This window comes from Stegostoma tigrinum, chromosome 4 (assembly GCF_030684315.1).
Source record: "Stegostoma tigrinum isolate sSteTig4 chromosome 4, sSteTig4.hap1, whole genome shotgun sequence".
NCBI classification, from domain to species: Eukaryota; Metazoa; Chordata; class Chondrichthyes; order Orectolobiformes; family Stegostomatidae; genus Stegostoma; species Stegostoma tigrinum.
Genome location: NC_081357.1, coordinates 66,519,698 through 66,546,416, shown reverse-complemented (window position 1 = coordinate 66,546,416; position 26,719 = coordinate 66,519,698). Strand labels below are relative to the sequence as shown.

Sequence of the window (26,719 nt, the reverse complement as noted above, 5' to 3'; positions counted from 1 at the left end):
ATTTTTTAAACAGTACTTTCTTTTTTCCCTATTTTAGTCCATAATCAAGAACCCTGAAAAATAAAAAGTAGTGTTTATACTTTAGAAAAATTATGTCACCGTAGGTGAGATCAACTACGTTAGTACAGGTAAGACCTGAGAGCAGAATTTAATGTTTTTCATCAAGGTGGGTTTGATGGTTGGGTAATATGTAATTAATGGGATCATGATGCCTGAGGATGCTGCTGAGTTTCCATGTTTGCAAAGTTAAGTACAGGCCAATTAAGGACAAGTTTGTGACTGGCTTTCTCTTCTGCCATTGAGACCTTTAAATGGGTATTAATCCTTGTTGACAGCCTCAGTTTAGCCCTTCTGCGAAGGCGGAGGAGGTTCCTTGTTAAAACGCAATCAGTTACTGAAAGATACTCGACCTGCCCTTTTCTTTTGCTGATGCTCTCCAACAGCTCCCCCTGTGACCCCCCTAACCCACTATCACTCATCTATAGCTTGAGCCTTTCAGTAATCCAAGGCCCAGGGGGTTTGATTTAGCGATAGGAGCACTGCCTTCCCAGTGATGCAAAGTGATGCAAATTTGCTGGCCCCTGCTTAGCTGGCAGATCGTGAGAGCAGGATTTATACCAATGGAGTCCTTGATCCTGGGGAAGGCCTGATGTTGCCCAGTTAAATGTCTGATTTTCCATGTGTTCCAATGGGCCTTTATCCAAGGAGATATGTGCATCTTGGCTGGCTCTCCAACTAGCAGGTGAGATACCCCATCACCTCTGATGTTGTTGTGAATCTGTGATTTTCAGGCTTGTATGAATTAGATTAGATTAGATTACCTACAGTGTGGAAACAGGCCCTTCAACCCAACAAGTCCATACCGCCCCTTGAAGCATTCCACCCAGACCCATCCGCATCCCCATCCCCATCCCCATATAACCCACACACCCCTGAACACTACAGGCAATTTAGCATGGCCAATCCACCCAGCCTGCACATCTTTGGACTGTGGGAGGAAACTGGGGCACCCAGAGGAAACCCACGCAAACACGGGGAGAATGTGCAAACTCCACACAGAAATTTACCTGAGGCTGGAATCGAACCTGGGTCCCTGGCGCTGTGAGGCAGCAGTGCTAACCACTGAGCCACCACGCTGACCTTATCACAAATACAATAGGCAGAATTTTAGCCTAATCCATTAGTAGGGAACTGGAAAGGATTGACTATGTACACTGACTGTGGTCATGATTTGGAATGAGCTCTGTGTCTTCAACTGTGTACAAATGGAGGTTAAATTCTCCTGCTGACAGGTGTGCTCCTGAGAATTTCAAAACCTTAAACATGAAAACCCAGAGGAGGAAACAAGAGCATTAAAGTTTAAAAGACAATGATCCATTTAAGCCAGAAGATTTTTGTCAGTCTTTGGCCCTTGATTCTGCTATGGCATATGAACAGTGCACTCAAGTACACCCAGAAAGCTCAGGCACTTAAAAACATCAAGGTCCCACTAAAGTAAGTTTCCAGAATCCTGCCTGGCATGTGACCAAATTCACTAACAGGGTATCAGGGTAAATTTTAGCAGTGAATCAGCTCCAGGACGTTGCTGTTGTCATAATCCATCTCCAGCTATCAGTGGGAGCAGGGGTCTGAAGAGTCTTGTGGCTGGGAGTGTTCGAGTATCACTAAGAGGTGAGCATTGCAGAAAGGCAATTTTTATAAAGTTATTCTGATCTCTTCTGACCGGTAGTTCTGCCACGGTTATAACAGTGCAGGACCAACCCTCTCTCACTTTCATGTTCAGTAGGTCTCCACTCACAAGAAAAAAAATATTTTGAGAAATATGGAAATCAAATCAAGCATTTATATTACAATGGCCCCCAAAACCTTAATTGAGCAGAAAACGTTAACGTAAATATTGGTGAATAATAAGGCATCTAACTTTGAAACAAAGTTCCATTTGGAACACTCAATGTTGATAAACAGCTATTGCTGTTATTGCAATTAAATGCAAGATTCACCTTAATGGAGGTAGAAAGGTCAGCCAGGTAGGGTCAGTCTATACACATGATACAATGTGCCTGACTAGAATTACTAGCGTTAGATAGTGGAAATTGGCAGGCTTCACATGTACATGTCATAAATAAATGAATTTCCCCACTCAATTTCTAGGTTTCACCCAAGTGATCCTTTAAGTTCAAGTACAGTAAGAAAGGAATATCTGTCCATGAAGGCTGGTTATCACACTCTCCACTGGGTTTGTAGGGAGGGATGATCCTGAAGCCTTGTGGATGTTCTCCTACCACCTAACTTTTTTGAATTTTCACAGAATGAGGGGAGATGCAGAAACCAAGGTACTTTTCAAACAAATGAAGACCACTTTTGTGGGTCCCTGGGTCATCATGTCCTTTGCACCACCACACCCCCTTCACCCCCATTCTAAACCTCCTTTTAGTTGTGTGAATGTAACCCACTGTCCATCTCATCCTTGACTTACCTGGTCATCTCATCCTGACGGGTCTACCAGTATTCTCAATTGTGATCACTGCACCCAACTGCTGGGATTACAGAGATGGCTGACATCTCTCCAAAGTGGGAATTCCTCGTGAGATAGCAACACAAATCTTGGCTTAAAGCAATTAACGTTGCTCCCACCTTCAAACTGTGGGGTTGCCATCAACATCATGGGCAGGCTGCCCTCCTCCTTTTTAAATGGCTATTTGGCGGAGGCGGCGGCGTGGGTTGGGGGGGAGGATTTTGGTAGGAACCACTACATTCTGTGAAGTCCAGTCCTACGCCTTTCTTCCCAGATGGAAGATCTAGGGAGAAACTTCATGACCACCTTTGTTCACATTTGTCATGGTGTTGCAACGTAAATGAGCTCATCTCTCTGAGTTTTAAAGTTTGCAAATAAAATGTGTCAATTCAGTTGTTTAGAGGTGCAAATCCATCACATGAATTGGCCTGATCAGTATATGAATATTTGTTGTGGGGAAATAGAAATTATCATCTTCACCTTAATTGGGGAGTTGTCAACTCCTTAAAACATGGTGCTACTAATATGCACCTTCATTACAATTGGCCAGCTTTTTGCTAGCAAATAGAAGCAGCAGTCATTTTGACTGATCATAGAATCAATTGATTGATTGATTCAATCAAATGGACCTCACACCTACCAGTGAATTGATGTTTTCACTGGATGATGGTCAAGAAAAAAATGTTTAGTTTTTATTCCTAGTAGGGACAATAATAAAATCAGTAATAATGGCATTTTTTGAGCTAATGATACTTTGTTAAACATGATTTTATTAAATATTTAAAAAATTAAAATATATTATTTTTGTAAAATGTATTTGTTTTTAACAAAAGACTTTTCCAAAGTGCCCACACCACATGGGTGTGCAAGTATATAGGTATCAAACTTTCCTTCAAAGAAGAGATCCGATAGTAAAAAGTCAGGTGTTAGTTGTTAAAAACAAGTGTAAATTAAATATTGTTAAATTTGGTTTCAATTGCTCGATTCTTTAGATGTAAATCCATCTGTTCGCATTTCTTTTTGTAGTTGAACATGAAGCAAACACTCTTCAGTGCAACTTGTGACCATAAAAATAAATATTTAACTCTAACATGAAAAAGAATGCAGGTCAATTTCCATCTTCATTACTTGAACAGACTTCTGGTGAAGTGGATGATCTGCCTAATATAGAACATGCCTAACTTTCATTCCATGAATAACATCAGCTGAAGATGAATATCTATTTGATGCTCCTGTTTCAACTTCCCTGCAGAATTATACAGACAAATCAAGATTGGGTTTAATGATTTAGCATGCAATCATTGTTTCAAGATCTGACTAAGCACTAATAGTGTTAAATTGAAAGTGTGCTACTCTTAGTATTGTTCAGTTTTGGATAATGTTGGTAGAGATTCTTGTGAGAAGGAGGGGTGTTGTAGAAATTCATGAAGTGGCAATCAAGTGTGAATGATATCCAATTCGCCGACATCCACTATCTCCTGTTCAGAGTTTTTGAAGTCGATGGGATTGAACACTGAACTGGGAATCTAACTGGTGGCGTGTGATAATGTCAGTACCTCAAGCCAGGAGGGCCACATTCAAGTTCCGCCTGCACCAGAGGTGTGTCACAACATCTGTGAATAGATTGATTGATTGTTTTAAAAAGTCTGGAACAGGTGGCTGTTTTGATATTTTATCGTCCCACTCAAGGTGAATGTCTGCCCCATGATGTCCAGACTATGTTAGGGCAAGAAAATTCCACGTAAGTCAGGATAATAAAATGTGAGGCTGGATGAACACAGCAGGCCAAGCAGCATCTCAGGAGCACAAAAGCTGACGTTTCGGGCCTAGACCCTTCATCAGAGAGGGGGATGGGGAGAGGGAACTGGAATAAATAGGGAGAGAGGGGGAGGCGGACCGAAGATGGAGAGAAAAGAAGATAGGTGGAGAGAGTGTAGGTGGGGAGGTAGGGAGGGGATAGGTCAGTCCAGGGAAGACGGACAGGTCAAGGAGGTGGGATGAGGTTAGTAGGTAGCTGGGGGTGCGGCTTGGGGTGGGAGGAAGGGATGGGTGAGAGGAAGAACCGGTTAGGGAGGCAGAGACAGGTTGGACTGGTTTTGGGATGCAGTGGGTGGGGGGGAAGAAACCAGTCCAACCTGTCTCTGCCTCCCTAACCGGTTCTTCCTCTCACCCATCCCTTCCTCCCACCCCAAGCCGCACCCCCAGCTACCTACTAACCTCATCCCACCTCCTTGACCTGTCCGTCTTCCCTGGACTGACCTATCCCCTCCCTACCTCCCCACCTACACTCTCTCCACCTATCTTCTTTTCTCTCCATCTTCGGTCCGCCTCCCCCTCTCTCCCTATTTATTCCAGTTCCCTCTCCCCATCCCCCTCTCTGATGAAGGGTCTAGGCCCGAAACGTCAGCTTTTGTGCTCCTGAGATGCTGCTTGGCCTGCTGTGTTCATCCAGCCTCACATTTTATTATCTTGGAATTCTCCAGCATCTGCAGTTCCCATTATCTCTCCACGTAAGTCAGCCCAGGTTTCCATTTTCAAAACACAGCCAAAAGGCAGTTTTTGTTCAAAACAATATCTAATTTTTTTACATTGTCTGAATTGGGTTCATCATCAATCACAGGACCTCAAAACTACATCTTGTACAGATGGTAGACTCCCTTTTAGATGTTTTCCTATAATTGGTTAATAGTAATATTGCCAACGAGAATTATCAAGCTGCTTTTACTCACGAAATCATCAAATGTGTATCTCAAAGAAAAGATTGTGAAGTTGAAATGCTCTGGTATCATGTTAAGAAATGGAACAATCACTGTACTCCTGTAGTGTCATAAATAGTGAGTTTAAATTTAAAAAATGGAAATATAACTCCCAGTTGCAACATTTTTCCATTGATCATAATAATTATCAAAGAAAAACGGAAGGGGTTTTGAGTAGGCAGTTAGAGAACATTTTCACAGGCACATTTTACTACAGCTTGATTCTTAATAGCCCTGCCAAAATACCAAATAAAGCATAATAACAAACCACAAATACAGCTAAGACACATATTTGAGACATGTTTTACTGCAGATTTAGTTTCCCCAAATACTATAGGAACAACACAACACTAATACAGATATGAAAATCATGTTCCTTTGATACAGATAGTAACAAATTTGATCACCACAGAGTATTTCAACAGATTGTTGCATTAAAAAAAATTAAATACAACTTCTAGCCTTTAATTTGCAATAAATGCATGTAAATGTACATATATCCCTGTGTTCAAACTCAATATTTGTAGTATATATTAAGGTAGAAAACAAATCTAGTTTTACCGATAATAGCACAAGCAGTGGGAATAAGAAACAAATTTCTCTTCACTAATCTCAACTACCACATTTGTTTGGCTCTTACCTTTCATCTATAATTTCACGTGACCTATAAAGGCTTTCAACTATTCACATATACTATCACTGCCTATTTCTTCCACAGCTTCACATTTACTTTTGTGTAGGAATAGGAAACAATGTTGTTGGCTATTCACTGAAGACCTTCGGTATTCAAAGCATTTCCTGAAAAGCTATATGATAGCAGTTTATCATAGAGTGCTAACTCCTTCCGTTATCATTCAGGAAAAGTTCTAACATTGTAAAAAATGCCCAGAGTTTAACTCATTTACAGACATTTAGACTTTCATGTATTAAGGCAAATGTGCTGCTTGTATGAAAAGAAGCTCACATTTGGTTGTACTACTTAATCCTCAGTAAATTTATGGCACTGATTGAATTCACCGTTTCTGGCTAATCCAGAAAATACATATTCAACAATGACCTTGAAACATAAACAATTAATCTAATTTGTCGATGAACAGTTGGTTATAATTGGCAACCTGGAGAATTATGCCATGAGATTTTCATATTAGCCTGCAGAGGGCACCAATACTTTAGTTTAATCTTCGAGGCACCAAAATTCTGCAATTCAGCATGTTCCAACCAACTGGAGGAAGATTGCTGGTTGTGGCGTATGATTTTGCATCTTTGAAGTCCCACATCTGTTTGCATTTTGGTTGGGTCTTCTGTTGTCCCAAGACTCTGGGCCAGGCCATCATGTGAAGAATGGTCAGCCAAGTTCCACATTGCACAATAAAAGTTATCACCATTAGAATCTTTCAAATTAAGGTGTGAAATGTTCCGAGTCAGGAGAATTTTAAGGCATCCAGTTGCCAGTTTATTTTGACCTAAAATGATAAATTGGAAGATAAATGAATTAAAGATTGCACAAATGTTCAAGTATTTGTAAAACTTCAAATAACAATTACATTTTCAACACACTTGATAACATCAGTAATACTCTGAGATGTATTTGATTTTTAGAGGGCAGTTCCACACCGGCAGTACTGATGTGCGACTGAAGAATGATTTCAATCATCAACTTTTTTTAAGGATCCAACTCATCCAAGTTGTTGGAATCAGAAATCAAGGTGCATTGCCAGTGAAATTTAGATGTTTTGATGCATGCTTTGTCACTTTTTACTAATGTGTCCAGCAACCTGCATTGCAAAACTTAATATGACTTGTTACAACTGAGGGGCTCCCTGCCTTTTAACCATGCCCCCATCCCCTGTTCACAACAAATATTTTCAATGCCTTTTTTTAGGCATGCAGCCATATCACATTTCAGTTTAAAAATAGCACCAAAATGAAGCTGCCAATTACTAGATTCTCTTAAGTGGAAGAAATAATAATTTTATTCTTTCTAACCCTAACAAAAATAATGAAATGTGTCACCGAACACAGACAAACCAGGTATAAAATTTAAAAAGAGGAGAATGTGTAGTACAAAAGGAATTTCATTAGAGTCCTTGAAGTTTTGGATTTCAACCTGAGACCACAGCTGCTTAATTGATGACTTATATCATCAGCAGTAGTAAAATCTGTTATCACCATTGAGTTCTTGACCAAATGTACTTCCAATTTGCTTTATCACTAGGTGTTTTTTGTTTGAGACTAAGAGGAAACACTGGAAAGTAAAGGGAGAGAAAGAGTCTTCCAGTGTGCTGTTACTCAGCCACTTTCCTTCCTCATTGCCTAAAAGCTTTTGTCTGAAATACAGTTCACTTATGTATTCCCATATTTGGCTTCATTGTATTTTAAAACTAGAAAAAAAAAATTAGGTGGCTTTCATCCAAATTTTTCAAAACTCCAGAAAGATGTAAATCAACCAGAAGGTACCGATCTCAGTCTCAATGCTTCTTTTTAAAACAATTAGTGTCTCTTATGATAACACAGTGTGAAGCTGGGTGAACACAGCAGGCCAAGCAGCATTTCAGGAGCACAAAAGCTGATGTTTCGGGCCTAGACCCTTCATCAGAGAGGCCCGAAACGTCAGCTTTTGTGCTCCTAAGATGCTGCTGTGTTCATCCAGCTCCACACTCTGTTATCTTGGATTCTCCAGCATCTGCAGATCCCATTATCTCTGATCACAAGTGTCTCTTATGAGCTTGGTTTAACCTGGCTACCACTGTGGCCACCTTAAGTCAGTGCTTTTCCTTTTGTAAAATCATCATCCATGAAAGGTCTCCGTGTAAAGACTATCTTTTTGTTTCTCCTGTGTTTTTGATTGTAGGCTGAAATGGGAAGAGACTGTTTTAAAGATCAGGGATTGCTGCACTTTTTTTACAAGCAAGATACCTGACACTCATTTTAAGCATTGTTTACACTGTTGCTCAAGCAATGTGGGGGTGGGTGGGGGGAATATAGTTACAGATGAGCTGGAATGAAAGGCTGTATGAGAATGGAGATTTGGATTGGGGAGTGGTCACCTGTTGTCAATGACAAAGACTTTCTGCTTCCCAACACTGTGATTGGCTCCCAGGTAGCTGAACAGCTTGTTCGTGTGAATGTTTGGACAAAGATCATTGGACTGCCAGATAGAAAGGAGCTGTGCTTTCTCTGCAGTTTAAAAAAAAACTCCAGTCTGAAGACAGACAGTTTATTTCCATAATGAGTTGCTGTCAACTGTGGTTATTAATTAATATGTTACAGGTCTTACATGTGAATAAGTTACCATGTGCTGCCCGCAAACAAGTGAAAATACCTGAAGAAGGATTACTTAGGAGCAGTAAGACCTCACAAGCTAAAAGGATCATGTCAGCGAACTGTGTGGACAGGAACCATTGAAACACCTTCCTTCCATTGGTGACAGCCTTTTTTTTGTCTGTCTGTATATGTATTTTCATACCATCCTGTTAAGAGATGTTATGATAAACGTCTCAAGCAGGTGGGACTTGAACTCAGGTCTCCCGGCTCAGAGATAGGGACTTTGCACCACTAGTGCGGTTATATGTTGACGGCTCATTACTATTTATGTGTAGCTTAGAAGCTATTGATTTGTGATATTTTTAAAATAAGTATCTCTTGTTAAGCACAGAAATTTGGTCCATGCTTTCCGTCAACCTAGGTCTGAACGACAGATAAACTTGAGAATTTTACATCCTTGTCACAAAAATTAAAGATTTTATACAACTCTGGGAATATTGGGGCTTGATTTCCAGTGTGTTGGCCCAGTGAGATAGAACATTGAGTATTATAATCATATCATTGAAATTGAAAATTGATATTTTTAACAACATCTAAGCATATTTAAAATTCAAACTATCAGATCCAGGATCCATGGATTTATAGGTTTGATACAGCAATGAACCAAAACGTCTGTTTAGCTAAATTAATTGTTGGAAAAATGCAATAGTTATAATTTTATAACCTTTTCCTTGTCCTCAATACAGATTATTTATAACCAAACCCTTGAGAACAAATTGCTCCTGCAAGTCTGGTGTCCTATAACAAAGTACATTGGGAAGGGATTAGACAGTTATTATTATTTAATATTTGGAAAATAGAGCACAACACTAAATATAAATAACTAGGGAAAAAAAAACAACAGCACTAATAGAATGTAGAGAATTAAACCCTAAATCTGAGACTAGATGAGAACTACACTGGTATTCTCACCAGAGAAAGAAATTTGAGACAACGAAGTGTGGAGCTGGATGAACACAGCAGGCTGAGCAGCATCTCAGGAGCACAAAAGCTGGCGTTTCGGGCCTAGACCCTTCATCAGAGAGTGCTCCTGAGAGTGCACATCATTTGTGCTCCTGAGATGTTGCTTGGCCTGCTGTGTTCATCCAGCTCCACACTTTGTTTTCTTGGATTCTCCAGCATCTGCAGCTCCCATTATCAAAGAAATTTGAGTGCTGGTACACCAACCAATGTGAAGCTATAATATTTGTGACTGATTTAGTTTATTTTAAGTTAATTCGTGGTTGAAATTTGTAGAACCGATTCAACTCAGTGGCAGTGTCGGTAGTGTAAATGAAATACAAAAGGCTATACAGAAGCTGACCAAACATACCAGCATGCATTACATAGGTCATAACGCTTTTAAATTAAAATGGTGTGTGTTAAAAGCTGCAGGCTTTTCTCTCTTGACTGATTTAGTTTATTTTAAGTTAATTCGTGGTTGAAATTTGTAGAACCGATTCAACTCAGTGGCAGTGTCGGTAGTGTAAATGAAATACAAAAGGCTATACAGAAGCTGACCAAACATACCAGCATGCATTACATAGGTCATAACGCTTTTAAATTAAAATGGTGTGTGTTAAAAGCTGCAGGCTTTTCTCTCTTGACTGATTTAGTTTATTTTAAGTTAATTCGTGGTTGAAATTTGTAGAACCGATTCAACTCAGTGGCAGTGTCGGTAGTGTAAATGAAATACAAAAGGCTATACAGAAGCTGACCAAACATACCAGCATGCATTACATAGGTCATAAAGCTTTTAAATTAAAATGGTGTGTTAAAAGCTGCAGGCTTTTCTCTCAAATGATTAGTCATTGATTTGTTACAAATTGAAACAAATGAACAGACATACTTCAAAGCTGTTATATTTTGAGAACAAGCTGGTTTGATAAATAACAAGAAGCCAAAGTATCTGTTTAGCTAAATTAATTGTTGGAAAACTGCAAGAACATTGCCCAGGGTGATGTTGATGATATTAGAGTTTCTATTTTTTTAAACGCAGAGAAACTTACGCTATAGGAGTCCACAAGTGAAATTTTCCCATTTTCAGTTAGAATTTTGGCGAGTGAAATTCATGGCATCAATTTCATACCACAGATCGCATTAAATTTCTCATGCAGTCTTCAACTCTTTACCCCATTAGTTATGCAAATGAACTCTTGGATGCCATTCTTAGGGAATCATGCAGGTAGAGAGGGGGTGTGTTTGTCACTGCTGGGACCTTCCTGTATTTACACTGCTGATACCATATTTAAAGTCAAACTGCACTTCAGATACTGCAAACTGGGAATAACCTCACTCACTGTGATTTGGCCCAAAGAGAGCTTTGCAAATCGGGACCTGGAGGCGTAGGTAGATTGTGCTGGAGAGAAGAGCTTTTCAGCTGGCTTCCATAGGAGGACACACCAGCAGACCAAGCCAAGCTGTGCACAAATTATAATCCACATTAGTGCTGAGTCTTGAGTGAAACAGGGTACTCAGTGCAGGAAGAAGTGCACAAGTATTCACAAGAATAAGTGCCACCTCCTCCTCTCTGCTACCTCACACTCAGAAGCTACCATTCGCTCTAACTCTGCCATTACACACACATCTCATCAAGGGTCATGGAACAGACCTCTCAGTATTACAAACCCCATGTCTCCTTAATCTCTCTCACTCACCCTCATCTGCACAAACTACTAATCTTTCCTGTCCTCTGTGCCTACTGTTTATTTTCTGGGGCCAGTCTATCACTTCTGATAGTACTTTTTGTGATGATGCATATCCATCATACTCAGGTCTTCATTTGTCTCAAAACTGGGAAATCTGGCCCAAATTCCATAGATTCATATCTCCATGTTATCCCAACTGACCATAGATTAATCCCCGGACTGGTTGCACTTGACCTGCAGGACTGACTGTGGCCCAATCCCAAGAATTTCAAGACAAAGATCCCCAGAATCTGATTGGACTGGCACCTGATCAGCAGTGGCCAATCTCCTGGACAGGAATCAGATGAGCTCCTTGAATAACTGGTCATGGACCCTTTCACCCCATTAAGGACTTTAACTTTCATACAGAAAGCTTGAAGCACATGCAGTATATTTTCGACATGAGCTGCAGGTACATGCTGTGATGTTGATATGCCATTGAGCTGCACAGTGACATGTCTATCCATTGCTCTCCACCATTACAAACTGCCTGCCTCTCCACCATGCTAACATGCAAAGCAAGCTACAGAAGCTAGATGTAACTGAGTACTGAAGAGCCGTTGTGCTAAGAAAGCAATTTGACCTGCATTATGGATGGCAGCCCATAAGTCAGTGAAGGTGGTGACTGTGCGCTAAGAAAGCAATGTTAAATATACAGAGATGGCAGCCTCCAAGCAAGTGCAAAGTTGAGGGGTCTCTTTTAAAATCTCTGATTTTGTTTAACTGCTATTATAGCACTAATTAGTTTACCAAATTTCTCACATGAAAAAAACAGGAAAAATAACAGTTTCACAAGAATGACTGAGGTCACAATGCCCCATTTAACTAATGTCAACAATCTATCTGGTGCCATCTGCACCTTGTTATCAATGAATTGTTTGGGAAAGGAGAAGTTTATATCTTAGAATGGTAAACTGACTTTCAAATGAAGGTGGTCAAGGAGACCATGGTCACCCTGATATCATCAAATCACTTGTAGTCATTGGCCAAAACAATTCAGGGAGTTGATTGCCAGAGATTGCCAGCCCCCAAAATAAGATATATTAAGAGAAGTAGATGGGAAGTGGATGAGAAAGAGGGTCCAGCAAAATGAGTCATCACCTTCTTGGGAGAAGACCAGATGTTTGAGGAGACAACAAAGATAGAGACTGTGAAACAATCCCACCACACCAAACCATAGGGGCCCACTGCCACTTTCTCCAATCTAGAGAACCACTTCAGATTTAGTCGAGTGTTCTCATCTGTCACAGGTTGTACTTTTCATTTTCTTTGTCTAATTAAGTTAATTATCATATGCAAACTGCTGCTTCTTAACTAACCCAATAAGTTATCTGAAAATTGCTCACAACTGGTTGACTGCATATATTAGGTAACTGTGATCATGAAGATCCCAAATCTCACAGCAATAAGATGCATGTCCGTACTTTTGATCAAAGCATATGAGTGCATGCAAGTTATAGGTGACTCTGAGTTCCAAAGTAAAGTGTTGAAGGGCTGAAGTGGTGTGAGAGTTGGCCCAAGAGAAGGCGTGATGTGGTGAGGCTGGTGGCTTACTGTTTATGACTTGCATTGTCAAAGTGTCAAGGAATATGGTAGCCAGGGAGGGATGCCGATGTGAAAAATCAGTTGGATGATGGCTGGAACAGCATTTAGAGAGCTGCAGCTGCCAGGTACTCGCTCTGGTTTATGTCAGAAATCTGAACCATCTATATTCTCAGAGAGGGAGCAGAATTAGGAATGGAGCACAAGCAAGGACTTAGGGCTTTAATGAGATGCATATGCATGAAAATAAGACAGTTGCAATTCAATGGCAGGATTCTGGTCACCATTTAAGGCTGGATGGGTAAATCAAAATCTCAACATTGAAGACCTGTTTTATTCACTCCCCATAATTTCCTAGCCTCCCATCATTACTTAAACCACAGAGAGGGGAAAATTCCACACAGTTACATATTTTCTTTTACATCATTTATTAGCTAAGCTCTGTCTTTATTTCACAAAAAAGACTTGTTAAAGCTCAATTATTTTAAGGACTGTGTTTGTTTAATTATCTTGAGATTCTAAAACATGTCACCAAGGGAGGAAGTTCTGTAACCCATTCTTTCTGGGTCTGATGATTTTAGCCCAGATATCAATGGTACACAACAACTTGGACACAGTTCCACTTAATGTGCTCCTCCTTTATTACACTTCTAACAGTAATACATACAATGAAGTAACGCAAAGAATGGTGGATGCTGGAAATCTGAAGCAAGAAATTACTGGAAAAATCCAGCAGGTCTGGCAGTATCTGTGGGTAGAAAGCAGTTAATGGTTCCAGATGAAGACCCTTCCTGAAGAAAAGTCACTGGACTCAAAAAGTTAACTCTGTTTCCCTCCACACATGCTGCCAGACCTCCTGAATTTTCCCAGCAATTTCTGTTTTTGTAATACACACAATGGCACTGGTTGCTGAGAAGTCCCACAAAGCAAAGTCTGTCTCATGTGGTCAATGTATCAACAGATCACTTTGTGTGATTTTTGAGCAGCTGGCCAAATTGCTCTAGCTGGCTTCAGCGCCAATTTTGATTTTTATAGACCTTCTCTTGCTTTGACTCCGTCATAAAAGGCAATACCTGGTTTTAGCTCATTTAATCCATTTTCAATTACATTACTGGCCTGTTCGAAGCGATATGCAGCTGTATATGCTCTAGGCCTTTCTCAAAGCTATGCTTGAATAAACAAAAGCAACTGTCTGGGTGCTATCTCCAATTCCTTTATATTCTTCAATGCTGGAGTGAAGAAAGCATATTTATGAAGTAATGGGACATAGTTCTCCAACATTATTTTTAAAACTACTTCCCGAGCCTTCCTATAATACAGTTTGTCAATCAGGATAGCTTTCTTCTTTGATGTCATGATCCATGAGACAAACCCAGCACACAGAACTCCTCCACAATCAGTTTACATTCATCAACAAGAAAGAAATAAAAGCACGGTTGCAAGATTCAAAGTGATTAATACAATACAAGTGCAAATAATGCATTGGCTTAGAGATTTTGTGTCTGTATATATATATATATGTTGGCTTTCAGCTGAATACAATCTAAGGGCATCTGTATCATGTAAAAGTAATGGAAAGTTACTGAAGGAAGTTTAAAACAAATGAGCCAGATCATGGTAGACTGTTTAATATTTCATTTGAAGAAAGAATTTGATGCTCCCCCTCACCTACAAATGGACAATTGTAGCTTAAAGTGAGCTGTTATCGAAACATATTGCCCACTTTGGAAAGAAAGTGTATAAAATTGTTGCAAAGGAAGATTTGGTGTTCTAATCAGGCAAAATGATCAGTCGTGGAGGAATACAGTTGGCAGTAGGTTGACAGTTCGCTGTGTGATCCAATGTAAAACTTCCTGCAATGTACACAATGAGATCTAGGTGTTCTTGTACATCAATCAATGAAAGCAAGCATGCAGGTACAGCAGGCAGTGAAGATAGTTAATGGCATGCTGGCCTTCATCACAAGAGGAATTGAGTATAGGAGCAAAGAGGTCCTTCTGCAGGTGTACAGGGCCCTGGTGAGACTGCACCTGGAGTATTGTGTGCAGTTTTGGTCTCCCAATTTGAGGAAGGACATTCTTGCTATTGAGGGAGTGCAGCGTAGGTTCACAAGGTCATTTCCCGGAATGGCGGGACTATCATATCTTGAAAGATTGGAGCGACTGGGCTTGTATACTCTTGAGTTTAGAAGGACGAGAGGGGATCTGATTGAGACGTATAAGATTATTAAGGGATTGGACACTGTGGAGTCAGGAAGCATGTTTCCGCTGATGGGTGAGTCCAGGACCAGAGGACACAGTTTAAAAGTAAGGGGTAGGCCATTTAGAACAGAGTTGAGAAAAAACTTCTTCACCCAGAGAGTGGTGGATATATGGATTGCTCTGCCCCAGAAGGCAGTGGAGGCCAACTCTCTGGATGCTTTCAAGGAAGAGCTAGACAGAGCTCTTAAAGATAGTGGAATCAAGGGTTATGGGGATAAGGCAGGAACAGGATACTGATTGTGGATGATCAGTCATGATCATAATGAATGGTGGTGCTGGCTCGAAGGGCCGAATGGCCTACTCCAGCACCTATTGTCTATTGTCTATTGTAGTTACGACCAACAAGTGCATTGTTATCAGGTGAATTGCATTACTAACTGACAGTCCTACCAAACCTAGCAGAAATGTTAATGTTTAATTAGAGCTTTGGATGTTGTCATTACTTCTCATAACTCTCACTAAGCAGGAAAGTAACATGTCATGAAAATGAGATTACATTTTACAAGACTACAAAGATTTAAATGTACAGATTATTATTAGATGCTCAAAGTATTAGACAAGGTAAACATGCAACAACTAAGTCATTGCACAAAAATGAATACCTTTGTAAGTGCAAGTTTTAAAGATAGAATTTTTAAAAATGCAACTTGATTCATTAATTTTAAAGTACTGGAACTGTTACAAAGAAAAACTGTTGCTCTGAACCATAATGCATGATCACAAGCTTAGATTTATTTCAAACACTGAAATGAATGTAATTTCTGATTCAGGTGCCATTTCTTATTTATGCATATGTAAGATAACTGATAAAACATAATCTTTTTTCCTGACAGTGAGAGTATTCACCAGCAAAATGTAATTTCTATTCCATTGCATGACCTTTTTTTACTGAGATCACGATAACCTTGAAGTGATGACATTTTTTACATTTATTTGCACATTGCAAAAATATGACATTGTACTAACCAGTGAGATTGTAAAGAAAACACATAGGAAGCACAGCACAGGTACAAATGATCAGTTCTTCTGATCTATGTTAAACTTCACATCAGCAGTAGTCCTAATTCATCATCTCAGCATTGTCTTATCCAATTATTATTTTGTAGAAATTTTCAGCAAAATAGTAACAAAACTATCATGAATGAAGCCGTTTTATTTCATTACAGAGTAGTAGTGATTATTACACTTACTATGTATCATACAAGGGAAGTGCATTCCTCTGAATTGATGCCTTTGCAGCTCATGAGGTAGAGAAAACATGCACTTAAAACTGTGTTTCAACAGTTAGTTTCTTCCTGGAACAAGGCCCTAGGATATAGCTTGAAGGGTGCCCTCATAAAGCATGGCTGTCCAGGAGACTGCACCCACACCCCCACCCCCCACCTATTCTTACCATTTGCCATGGACATATTGAAAGGATTTATATGTTAATAATTAACCTGTTTGGCCTTGTTATGAACACATCTTAATATGGCCATCATGTCCTGGAGTGAGACCTGAACCTGGTGTTTCTGAATAACAGGGAGGGATGCCAGCTACTGTGCTATAAGATGTCTTTGCAATATGTAAAAGGAGGACGTATTTAAGTTTTTGTAACTTGAACCAAGCAGAACATCCTGTACGTGAACAGTTTGGTGTAGTCCGAAGGATAATAACACTACAATAAATCAGTCATAATGTTACCGGAAACAGGGGAAGATGGAAACTATGCTTAAAAAATGTGTTCAATAGACACACAAGGTTTGAGAGATCTGCTTATAAGAAGAAGTGATATGATGCTAAAGATGTTTAAGAACAAGTGAAGATTATTGCAATGACTCAAAAGATGCTATAAATGATAAATCACATCCCTTATTGGTAACATATTTTGCCATAAATGCTTTCACTGCAACTTATGCACTTCAACAGATATTAAAAACAATTATTTATAACTAAGTGCATTGATCTTTCCAGATCATGCAAAAACTTAAAATATTTGTGAAAGGAAACATAGTATAATGCTCCTTTTCTTACATAGGAAAGTCTACAGAGCGGCTTGACCACTGGAGCTGTGGAAGGAGGATGGGGGAAAAGGAATCATCATGGCCATAGATGATGTGGCTGTTGAACTAAAGTCTTCCTCACAAAATGACTATAGAATTATATTTCATAAATGTACAAAGGGGTTGTTTGTCCCAAATGTAGTCAGCTCAAGACAATGCTGTAAGCTAAACATTGTCAATGTATACATGGGACAGAAAGTTAGGGGAAGAAAAATCGGCTGGAAACCAACTCTTCCACTGGAAAACAATCCATAATTATGGGCTGGTTAAATTGGTTAATTGTAGGACTCCCGATCTTCACTTAGGAGTAAGTCCTGCCTTCAGAAACTACTGCAACTTGTTTAATTGGCAGTTCCATCTTTTATGTCAACACCAGAGTTAAGTAGTGGGAGCTATGGGTAGGCAGGAAGAAGCCCAAAGAGGATTACTGCTTTCAAGGGTAAATCTTCAAGCTTTAAGGGTGGTAGAGATTCTAGATATCAGGGAGGGGTGAGAGGGGCTGCAGGGCCCAGGTTCAATTGGGCATCAGAAGTAAAGGTGAGTCAGTATCCTTTTGAGGGGGAACGTCCTCGAAACATGCAGAGCATGCCCTGAGTGAGTTGCCCCCTTTCTTCACACCTTTCTTCATGTAAACATTTAAAAGTAGGCTCCTGGTTCATGTCCCATTGCCCACATATCGGTATTTTGTCACGAGCAGTGTATTATGGGGTGAAGTGAGCTTTTAATAAGTTTAACCCTTAATTATTCACTTATGGATGGTGGAAGAGCTGTTGATTCTAACACCTGCCCACCCTCCATATTATAAAGTGGGTGGAAAGAGAGTGGTCTAGGCACCCAAACCTTCATACCCCCGTGCCAAAACAACACTTCATGAGGATATGTAATATCCAGCCCCTGTTTGTACTTCATTTGCATAATGGCAATTAAGTGGTCTATTGTCTGATTCAATAGCTGTACTCCTTTTTGCATCATACTCTGGAATAGTAGTTAGAACTGTAGAAAAATCTTGCCATGATGATGCATTCTAACAAAGCGCTATTGAAGATTTGAATACTGGTGATGATGATCTGCAACAACCTGCCCTCCTTCAGTGATTGCAGATGATGCCTCCTTGCCAGTGAATTCAATACGGACTGGTACTTTACCATTCTCTTAGGAGAAGGTTGGGTTCTCTGCAGTGGATGAGCAGGGTGATGGGTCATCTGTGGAGCCAATAAATGACAAAATGCAAATGTACATTTGAAAATACATGCACAGAATTGGAAAGTTGCACATGTCATTTTGCAAGAAACCTTCAATTGTTGGTAAAGAGCAACAATTGTATAAAGGACATAATTCTTAACTATTGTTACTAATATATAAATAACTATTTACAACAGAGAAATAAGCCATTTGGTCTTCTTTAAAGGTACACGTTCTCTTCTTTGACCAAGTTCTGTGTCAAAGCATTGTATAGTATTTACAATGTTATATGTAAAGAAATTTGTCCTAAACTGATTTTACTCCCTTGAGATGACTTTGTATTTCAGTTATTACCATTGGTCACTACTCAAGCTAAGGAAAATATTATTTTCCATTAATTGATAGCTTGTCATCACATTTAGTATGCCCTTAATTTACAGCATGTGCTCACTACAGTTGTAAGGTCCTTTCTATTATGAGATGCTTAAAACTTGCATAATCATACAACACTGGCTCGGGTGGCATAGTAATCAGTGGCTGGCACTACTGCCTCACAGTACCAGGGACCCAGGTTTGATTCCACCCTCGGACGACTATCTGTGTGGAGCTTGCACATTCTCCTCTTGTCTGTGTGGGTTTCCTCCGGGTGCTCTAGTTTCCTCCCACAGTCCAAAGATTTGCAGGCTAGGTGGATTAGCAATGCTAAATTGCCCATAGTGTCCAGGGATGTACAGGCTAGGTGGGTGAATTGTTGAAAATGCAGGGTTCCAGAGCTAGGGTGGGTGGGGGGGTGGGAAGTGGTGTGTCTGAGTGGAATGCTCTTTGAAGGGTTGATATAGACTCAATGGGTTGAATGGCCTGCTTCCACACTGTAGGGTTTCTATGATTCTAAATGGTGAAATTGTTCTGTCCCTGGTGTCAAGCAAATGAAATATTGTTAAATACTCTTCTACTTTTCTATTACATGTCCTATATATAAAATTCAGAATGCTTTTGGCATTTCGTTATTTTTATGCAAGATGCCTATCTGTGCTACACCGTGTTAACACAAAATAATTTGTCAATTAACCAGATAGACAATCAGGGTTTCAGGTTAGTGCGTTGGTCCAATGGTATAATTTGAAGATCTCTATAATATTGCACAGTATTTCAGTCATGTTAGACTTTTCTTTGGTAACAGTAAACATTAACAATTTCCATCCAATGTTTCAGCATTAAAATTCCAATTTTCTTCCATCACTTTTCAAATTGTTGACCCTATTTTGATATTCCTGCAGTGTTTGTCACTTTGCAACTTTGTTGTTTTTAGCTATTCAAATAAATGTCTCCTTTTCTGTTAATTAACATTATCAAAAATTGACAATGCCTTGTTATATCTCACATGTTATCATATGAAGCAGTTTCTCCTTTGAGAAACATACCTATTTTTGACTGCCCATGAATTTCATTGTACAGCAATGTCACTAGGACCAATTGATGACACACTAATTTGATTCATTATTATTTGTTAGCATATGTACTTATGATAACTAGCTGTTGATTGCTGCCTTAAACCTACCCTGTTCACCAACTTCATCAACAAGTGAGGGAGCTCAGACTTTTACTAGAGATTGAAAGCTTCAGGTTCAGTTGTCACTAGTTGCCACCCGCCTTTCCCCTCCAAACCAGTCTTCCTCTCTACCTGAAGCTATGTAATTCTCTGATTTTCTTCCTATTTCATATCATGCCTTTCGTAAAATAATTTTGTCTGTAATTACACTTCTTGCTTGCTTGATTAATTCCCAGTATATGGCTGCCCCTAACCCACCCAATGTTTGCACCTTCCAATGTAATATGTAAGAAATAAACAAGTAATTTCATTAATTTTCCTTCCAAGGTCACCACTTGCTTCTCTGGACCTTCACATTGGGCATTTGTCACCGGAGCTTCAGTGCACAAACCAATAGGCAGGAGTTGCAGACACTAACATGTGACATATCAGCCTCTCTGCATCAACATGGTCCATCTCCGATCCACTTACAGAATGCTACTGCACTGCCATGCTGCAATTTAGGTTCTGCTAAGGCACAGAAGTGTGTTCTTTGGCCCGTCATACATGCACTGGCTCTTCAAATAAGCATCATTCCCTCCTACCAATTCTCTGCTTTTTCGCCATATTGTGGCACATTATTTCTATTTAAATAATCAGCAATGCCCTCTTGAATGCCTCAATTGAATGTGTCTCCAGCCTGCTTCCAAGCATTCTATACCAAAACTACTTGCTGTGTGAAAGGCTTTCTCACATCATATTTGCGCTTTTTGCAGTTATATTAAGTCCGTATCCTGTCAGTCTTGATCATTTTACTCCCTACCTACTTTATAAAGTCAGCTCATGGTTTTTAAACCTCTAAGTCTCCCCTTAACCTCCTTCTCCCCATGGAGAACAGTTCAAATTTATTCAATCTATCCCTATAACCGAAAATACTCAACCCTAGAACCATACTTGTAAATCACTTCTGCACATTCTCTAATCTGTTCACATCCTCCTATAATATAGCACCCAGAACTGTTCATAATAGCCCAGCTGAGGTCCAAGTGTCTTATGCAAGTTCAAACTCATCTCAATGCTCTTATACTCTATGCCCCTACGATAAAGTCAAGACTACTTATTCTATGCTTTATTAATTACTGTCTTCACCTGTACTGCCACCTTGAAAGGTCTGTGCACATATTCATGCTGGTCCCTTTACCTCACACCTCCTTAGAATTTTATCCCCCATTTTATGCTGTCTTTCAATGTTCTTCCCACTAAAATGCACCAACTCACACGTTTTTGCATTCTGATATCTTTCATTGCCAAAGCACTTTGAATGCAGGGACAGGTAACCAGCTCATGGATTGCACCAGGCTGCATCTCAGGGCTGGTCACTGGCATTCTTAGTGTTCACTCACTAAGCGTCTACCTAGATGCTCACAGCATCCTTGCCTTGCCTCGCTTCTGCTCTTTTTTTTGCTTTGCCACCTCAGTCACAAGGCCCACAGTACCTATGTCTGGCCTTGCTGTTTAGTGCAAATAGAGACATAGGCAGTTTATCGTGTCTGCCTGCACTCATCGGTCAAGGAGGTGAACATGTTGCTGTCTGGCTGTATCATTCTTACACCCAGAGCATTCACCAGCAGCCTATGTGGCAAATACACTGCTTGTGCATCAAACAAATGATTGTTTTTTATTTAAAGTCAAAGGTGAGTAACCTTCAATTAAGTTATAGGGGCTGCCAACGTTCAAGGGGTCATGGTAAAGTTGGTCAAGGGCTATCAGTGTGAGCGTTTAGACATGGTCAGTTGGCCACTTGTGGGGGTCAGGGTCAGGGGAGTGCATATCAGTCTGGGAACGTGCCACAGTCAACACTGTATGTCTGGTGCAAATAGTTCAGGGAGTCACAGTAAGTCAGTTGAATAGCTGCAAAGTGATCAGTTAGGAACCTGGTCATAGAACAGTCAAGGCTGCTTGTCCACGTCAGTCAGCAGTGGTGGGGTTTGGGATCATGATCAGTCCTAGGGCAAAACTCAATGGAAGTCAGGGGAGGGGTGTGGTTATCAGGGGCCAAAGTCTCCAGTCCTCAGAATGGAATTTTCCCAATTCCCTGTCAGATCAACGCGCAGGGATGTGGCAGCTGAAAGGTGTAAACATAACAGATAAATAGGAAGAAGATGGTAATGCATCAGAGGATATGTTACTGTTAGGGGTGGGGTGTGGTTTCCTTCAATGGTCACCAACACTCCATATACTGAAACACTGAGCGTACGTAGCTCTTTGGAGTAGAGACTCCAAAAGATTTAAGACCCTCTGAGTAAAAGAAATTCTACTCATCCTGTTCCTTAATGGTATCCTCCTTATTTTTAAATGGTGTTCCCGAGTTCTGGACTGCCCAGCTCGGGATAAGACTTTATCTGTTTCTACCCTGTCTGTCTCTTTAAGTATTTTGTCAGTTTGTTTGAGGTGACCGCTCATTCTTTGAAATTCTAGAGGATACAGGGCCAGTTTTCCTAATATTTCCTCATAGAACAATTTCATACCAGGCACAAGTCTGACAGGCACCCTCGAGGATTAATCACCATTAACATCTGATTGTGAGCAAGGGAGTGTATAGCCACCCTCTCCTGTGGCCGCCGAGGTTACAGCTGCATTAACATTTTGGGCTCCTTCCAGGGAGCCACCGGACACCTCTGTGTAACTTCTGGATTTCCCACAAGCATATCAAGCCTGGATGCCATTTGCGCCAGATCAGATTGCTTCATCACATTTCCATGTGATGAGGTGAGTGCTGCCTTATTACGAGGCCTGGGCAGTAGGATTTGTAAACAATGCTGCCTACCCCCAGGGTCAGGGCACATGTTGTGCTGACAAGGTTTTACTGTAATGTAATAGTGTTCATCAATTGAAAAGGATCCCATTGCATCGATAACGCTTAGAAAATAAGAGCAGAAGTAGGCCAATAGGCCTTTCAAGCCTGTTCTACCATTTAACATCATCATGGCTGATCACCTGACTTTGAATCCTATTCCCACTTCCTCCCCTTACCCTTTGATCCCTTTTGGGCCTGAGAACTGTGCCAAACCCAATCTTGAAAACATTCAATGTGTTGGTCTCAACTGCTTTCAACTGAGAATCTGTAAATGATCTCTGATCACCGATTCCACTTCTTAGGCATTTGTGCCCAGCTGCTATAATTCATACTTCCTTGAGAATTTTCACGTTCCTGATGTATTTGATGATTCAGATGACTTCAAAAATGGTTACTAGGAGACAAAAACTACCCACCATGACCATAACTGATGACTCCATTATACAACTCCTAACTGAGGCATAGTGTAGGTACTATGTAGCCCATTCTCTGATCAGGGTCATAGTGGAGAAATGATAGGCCAATAGAAGATGAGGTTCTTCTGTTTGGGATGGACTGGTGGGGTCCTGCAATATGTTCCAGACAAGAATGTGCCACATAGGCATGCATGCTGTGATCTGCTTATCCGGAGCAGGCAACAAAGGGATGTGATGGATACTGAGGAACTGGGAGAGTGGCAGCAGTCTTCTGAGGAGCAGGATGAGAGCATTAAGCAGAAGGAACATCATCCTCTGCATGAAAGATTGCAGCTGTGTCAGAGACTACAAGCCAGACAGAACTTAATTGACTCTGGTTGCAATAGGATATGGTGATCAATCATTGACTGTAAAATTGTTGGTGTTCAGCATGAAAGCAGTTTCTTTTTGTGTTCCAAAAGGCAAATGGAACTTCTGTTTATTTGATATCTGTTTGTTTTTGGTGGTTTTAAATAAAAATTAATCTTTTGAAGGATTTGAAGGCTCTCCTGTATGTAGTGGCCCCAGATTCATCACTGAGTGGTCCTGGGCTATGGTGGCTATTTGGGAAAATGTGATTATGAATTAGAGAGGGTACATAAGCTGGAATGCAGCATGAGGATCAGTGAGCTGTGTGGCCCAGTGCTTAAATAGCCATTGATGTAGGAATATACAGCTTTATGTTCAAATAAGTATTAGCTGTGTCACCTATTTGCAGTAAGATGTCATCTTTTACAACTGCTGTATCACTGTGTCAACAGTGAAGGGCAACTCCAGGCTACCAATGGTTTTCTGGATGTATGGTTGGGGTTCCAAGATGGTGTCAGCTGGCTAGTCCAGAATTTATTGTTAAGATAGTTTACAGCCAACCACATTTTATGGGTCTGGAGTCACATGTAGACCTGACCAGGAATGGACAGCAAACTTCCTTCCCCAAAGGGCATTTGTCCTTACAACAATTGACAGGGGTTGCATGGTTGTACATTATTCCAGATTTTAAAATTGAGTTTAAATGTCACTATCTATCACAGTGTAACTCAAACCCTTGTCCCCAGAACATTGGACTGGAGTTTGGATTACTAGTGACATTATCACACTAGTGACAGTGTCATACCATCACCAGCATTTGAGTCACACATATTCACTTCTCGAATATTACTGACCATTTGCCAATTTGCTTACGTCTCAGATAATAATCTAGAGGTACTGGCTCTGAGGTTCTGCCATTTAATTCAGAATGTGAGGAAGTGTAATCAGGCTATCTATGGGAGTGGGGAGAGATAATGGGAACTGCAGATGCTGGAGAATCCAAGACAACAAAATGTGAGGCTGGATGAACACAGCAGGCCAAACAGCATCTCAGGAGCACAAAAGCTGACGTTTCGGGCCTAGACCCTTCATCAGAGAGGGGGATGGGGTGAGGGTTCTGGAATAAATAGGGAGAGAGGGGGAGGCGGACCGAAGATGGGGAGAAAAGAAGATAGGTGGAGAGGAGAGTATAGGTGGGGAGGTAGGGAGTGGATAGGTCAGTCCAGGGAAGACGGACAGGTCAAGGAGGTGGGATGAGGTTAGTAGGTAGATGGGGGTGCGGCTTGGGGTGGGAGGAAGGGATGGGTGAGAGGAAGAACAGGTTAGGGAGGCGGAGACACGTTGGACTGGTTTTGGGATGCAGTGGGTGGAGGGGAAGAGCAGGGCTGGTTGTGTGGTGCAGTGGGGGGAGGGGACGAGCTGGGCTGGTTTAGGGATGCAGTTGGGGAAGGGGAGATTTGGAACTGGTGAAGTCCACATTGATACCATTAGGCTGCAGGGTTCCCAGGCGGAATATGAGTTGCTGTTCCTGCAACCTTCGGGTGGCATCATTGTGGCTCTGCAGGAGGCCCATGATGGACATGTCATCTAAAGAATGGGAGGGGGAGTGGAAATGGTTTGCGACTGGGAGGTGCAGTAGTTTGTTGCGAACTGAGCGGAGGTGTTCTGCAAAGCGGTCTCCAAGCCTCTGCTTGGTTTCCCCAATGTGGAGGAAGCCACACCGGGTACCGTGGATGCAGTATACCACATTGGCAGATGTGCAGGTGAACCTCTGCTTAATGTGGAATGTCATCTTGGGGCCTGGGATAGGGGTGAGGGGGGAGGTGTGAGGGCAAGTGTAGCATTTCCTGCGGTTGCAGGGGAAGGTGCCGGGTGTGGTGGGGTTGGAGGGCAGTGTGGAGTGAACAAGGGAGTCACGGAGAGAGTGGTCTCTCTGGAAAGCAGATGGGGTGGGGATGGAAAAATGTCTTGGGTGTTGGGGTCGGATTGTAGTTGGCGGAAGTGTTGGAGGATGATGCGTTGTATCCGGAGGTTGGTGGGGTGGTGTGCGAGAACGAGGGGGATCCTCTTTGGGCGGTTGTGGCGGGGGTGGGGTGTGAGGGACGTGTTGTGGGAAATATGGGACACGCGGTCGAGGGCGTTCTCGATCACTGTGGGGGGAAAGTTGCGGTCCTTGAAGAACTTGGACATCTGGGATGTGCGGGAGTGGAATGTCTTGTCGCAGGAGCAGACGCGGCGGAGGAATTGGGAATAGGGGATGGAATTTTTGCAGGAGGGTGGGTGAAAGGAGGTGTATTCTAGGTAGCTGTGGGAGTCGGTGGGCTTGAAATGGACATCAGTTACAAGCTGGTTGCCTGAGATGGAGACTGAGAGGTCCAGGAAGGTGAGGGATGTGCTGGAGATGGCCCAGGTGAACTGAAGGTTGGGGTGGAAGGTGTTGGTGAAGTGGATGAACTGTTCAAGCTCCTCTGGGGGGCAAGAGGCGGCGCCGATACAGTCATCAATGTACCGGAGGAAGAGGTGAGGTTTGGGGCCTGTGTAGGTGCGGAAGAGTGACTGTTCCACGTAACCTACAAAGAGGCAGGCATAGCTAGGGCCCATGCGGGTGCCCATGGCCACCCCCTTAGTCTGTAGGAAGTGGGAGGAGTCAAAAGAGAAGTTGTTGAGGGTGAGGACGAGTTCGGCTAGGCGGATGAGGGTGTCGGTGGAGGGAGACTGGTCGGGCCTGCGGGACAGGAAGAAGCGGAGGGCCTTGAAGCCATCTGCCTGCGGAATGCAGGTGTATAGGGACTGGACGTCCATGGTGAAGATGAGGTGTTGGGGGCCAGGGAATTGGAAGCCCTGGAGGAGGTGGAGGGCGTGGGTGGTGTCACGGACGTAGGTGGGGAGTTCCTGGACCAAAGGGGAGAAAATGGAGTCCAGATAGGTGGAGATGAGTTCGGTGGGGCAGGAGCAGGCTGAGACGATTGGTCGACCAGGGCAGGCAGGTTTGTGGATTTTGGGAAGGAGATAGAAACGGGCCGGGGTTGGGGAACAATGAGGTTGGAGGCTGTGGGTGGGAGGTCCACCTGAGGTGATGAGGTCATGAATGGTGTTGGAGATGATGGTTTGGTGCTCGGGTGTGGGGTCATGATCGAGGGGGCGGTAGGAGGTGGTGTCGGAGAGTTGGCGTCTGGCCTCGGCGATGTAGCGGTCAGTGCGCCATACTACCACTGCGCCACCCTTGTCTGTGGGTTTGATGGTGAGGTTGGGGTTGGAGCGGAGGGCTGCCTGTTCTGCGGG

General features: G+C 41.8%; 1 protein-coding gene across 6 annotated transcripts in view; it reads right to left on the bottom strand.

Annotated features, from left to right (window-relative positions):
- Positions 1 to 5,584: 5,584 nt before the first annotated feature.
- The window catches only part of nkain2 (sodium/potassium transporting ATPase interacting 2), a 519,086-nt gene continuing 497,951 nt past the window's right edge, over positions 5,585 to 26,719 (bottom strand). For 2 of the 6 annotated variants that reach the window (XR_007247637.2, XR_007247638.2), the window contains 2 exons: positions 18,252 to 18,308; positions 5,585 to 6,734 (listed from right to left, as the gene is read on the bottom strand). Coding sequence is in view for 2 of the 6 variants with exons in the window: in XM_048531958.2 (XP_048387915.1) it covers positions 6,725 to 6,734 (10 nt within the window). In the remaining 4 variants the exon portion in view is untranslated. Of the gene's footprint in view, positions 6,735 to 17,096; positions 18,309 to 26,719 lie in introns of those variants that run through there. The other 4 variants (XR_009445687.1, XM_048531958.2, XR_007247636.2 and 1 more) reach the window with 2 other exon arrangements.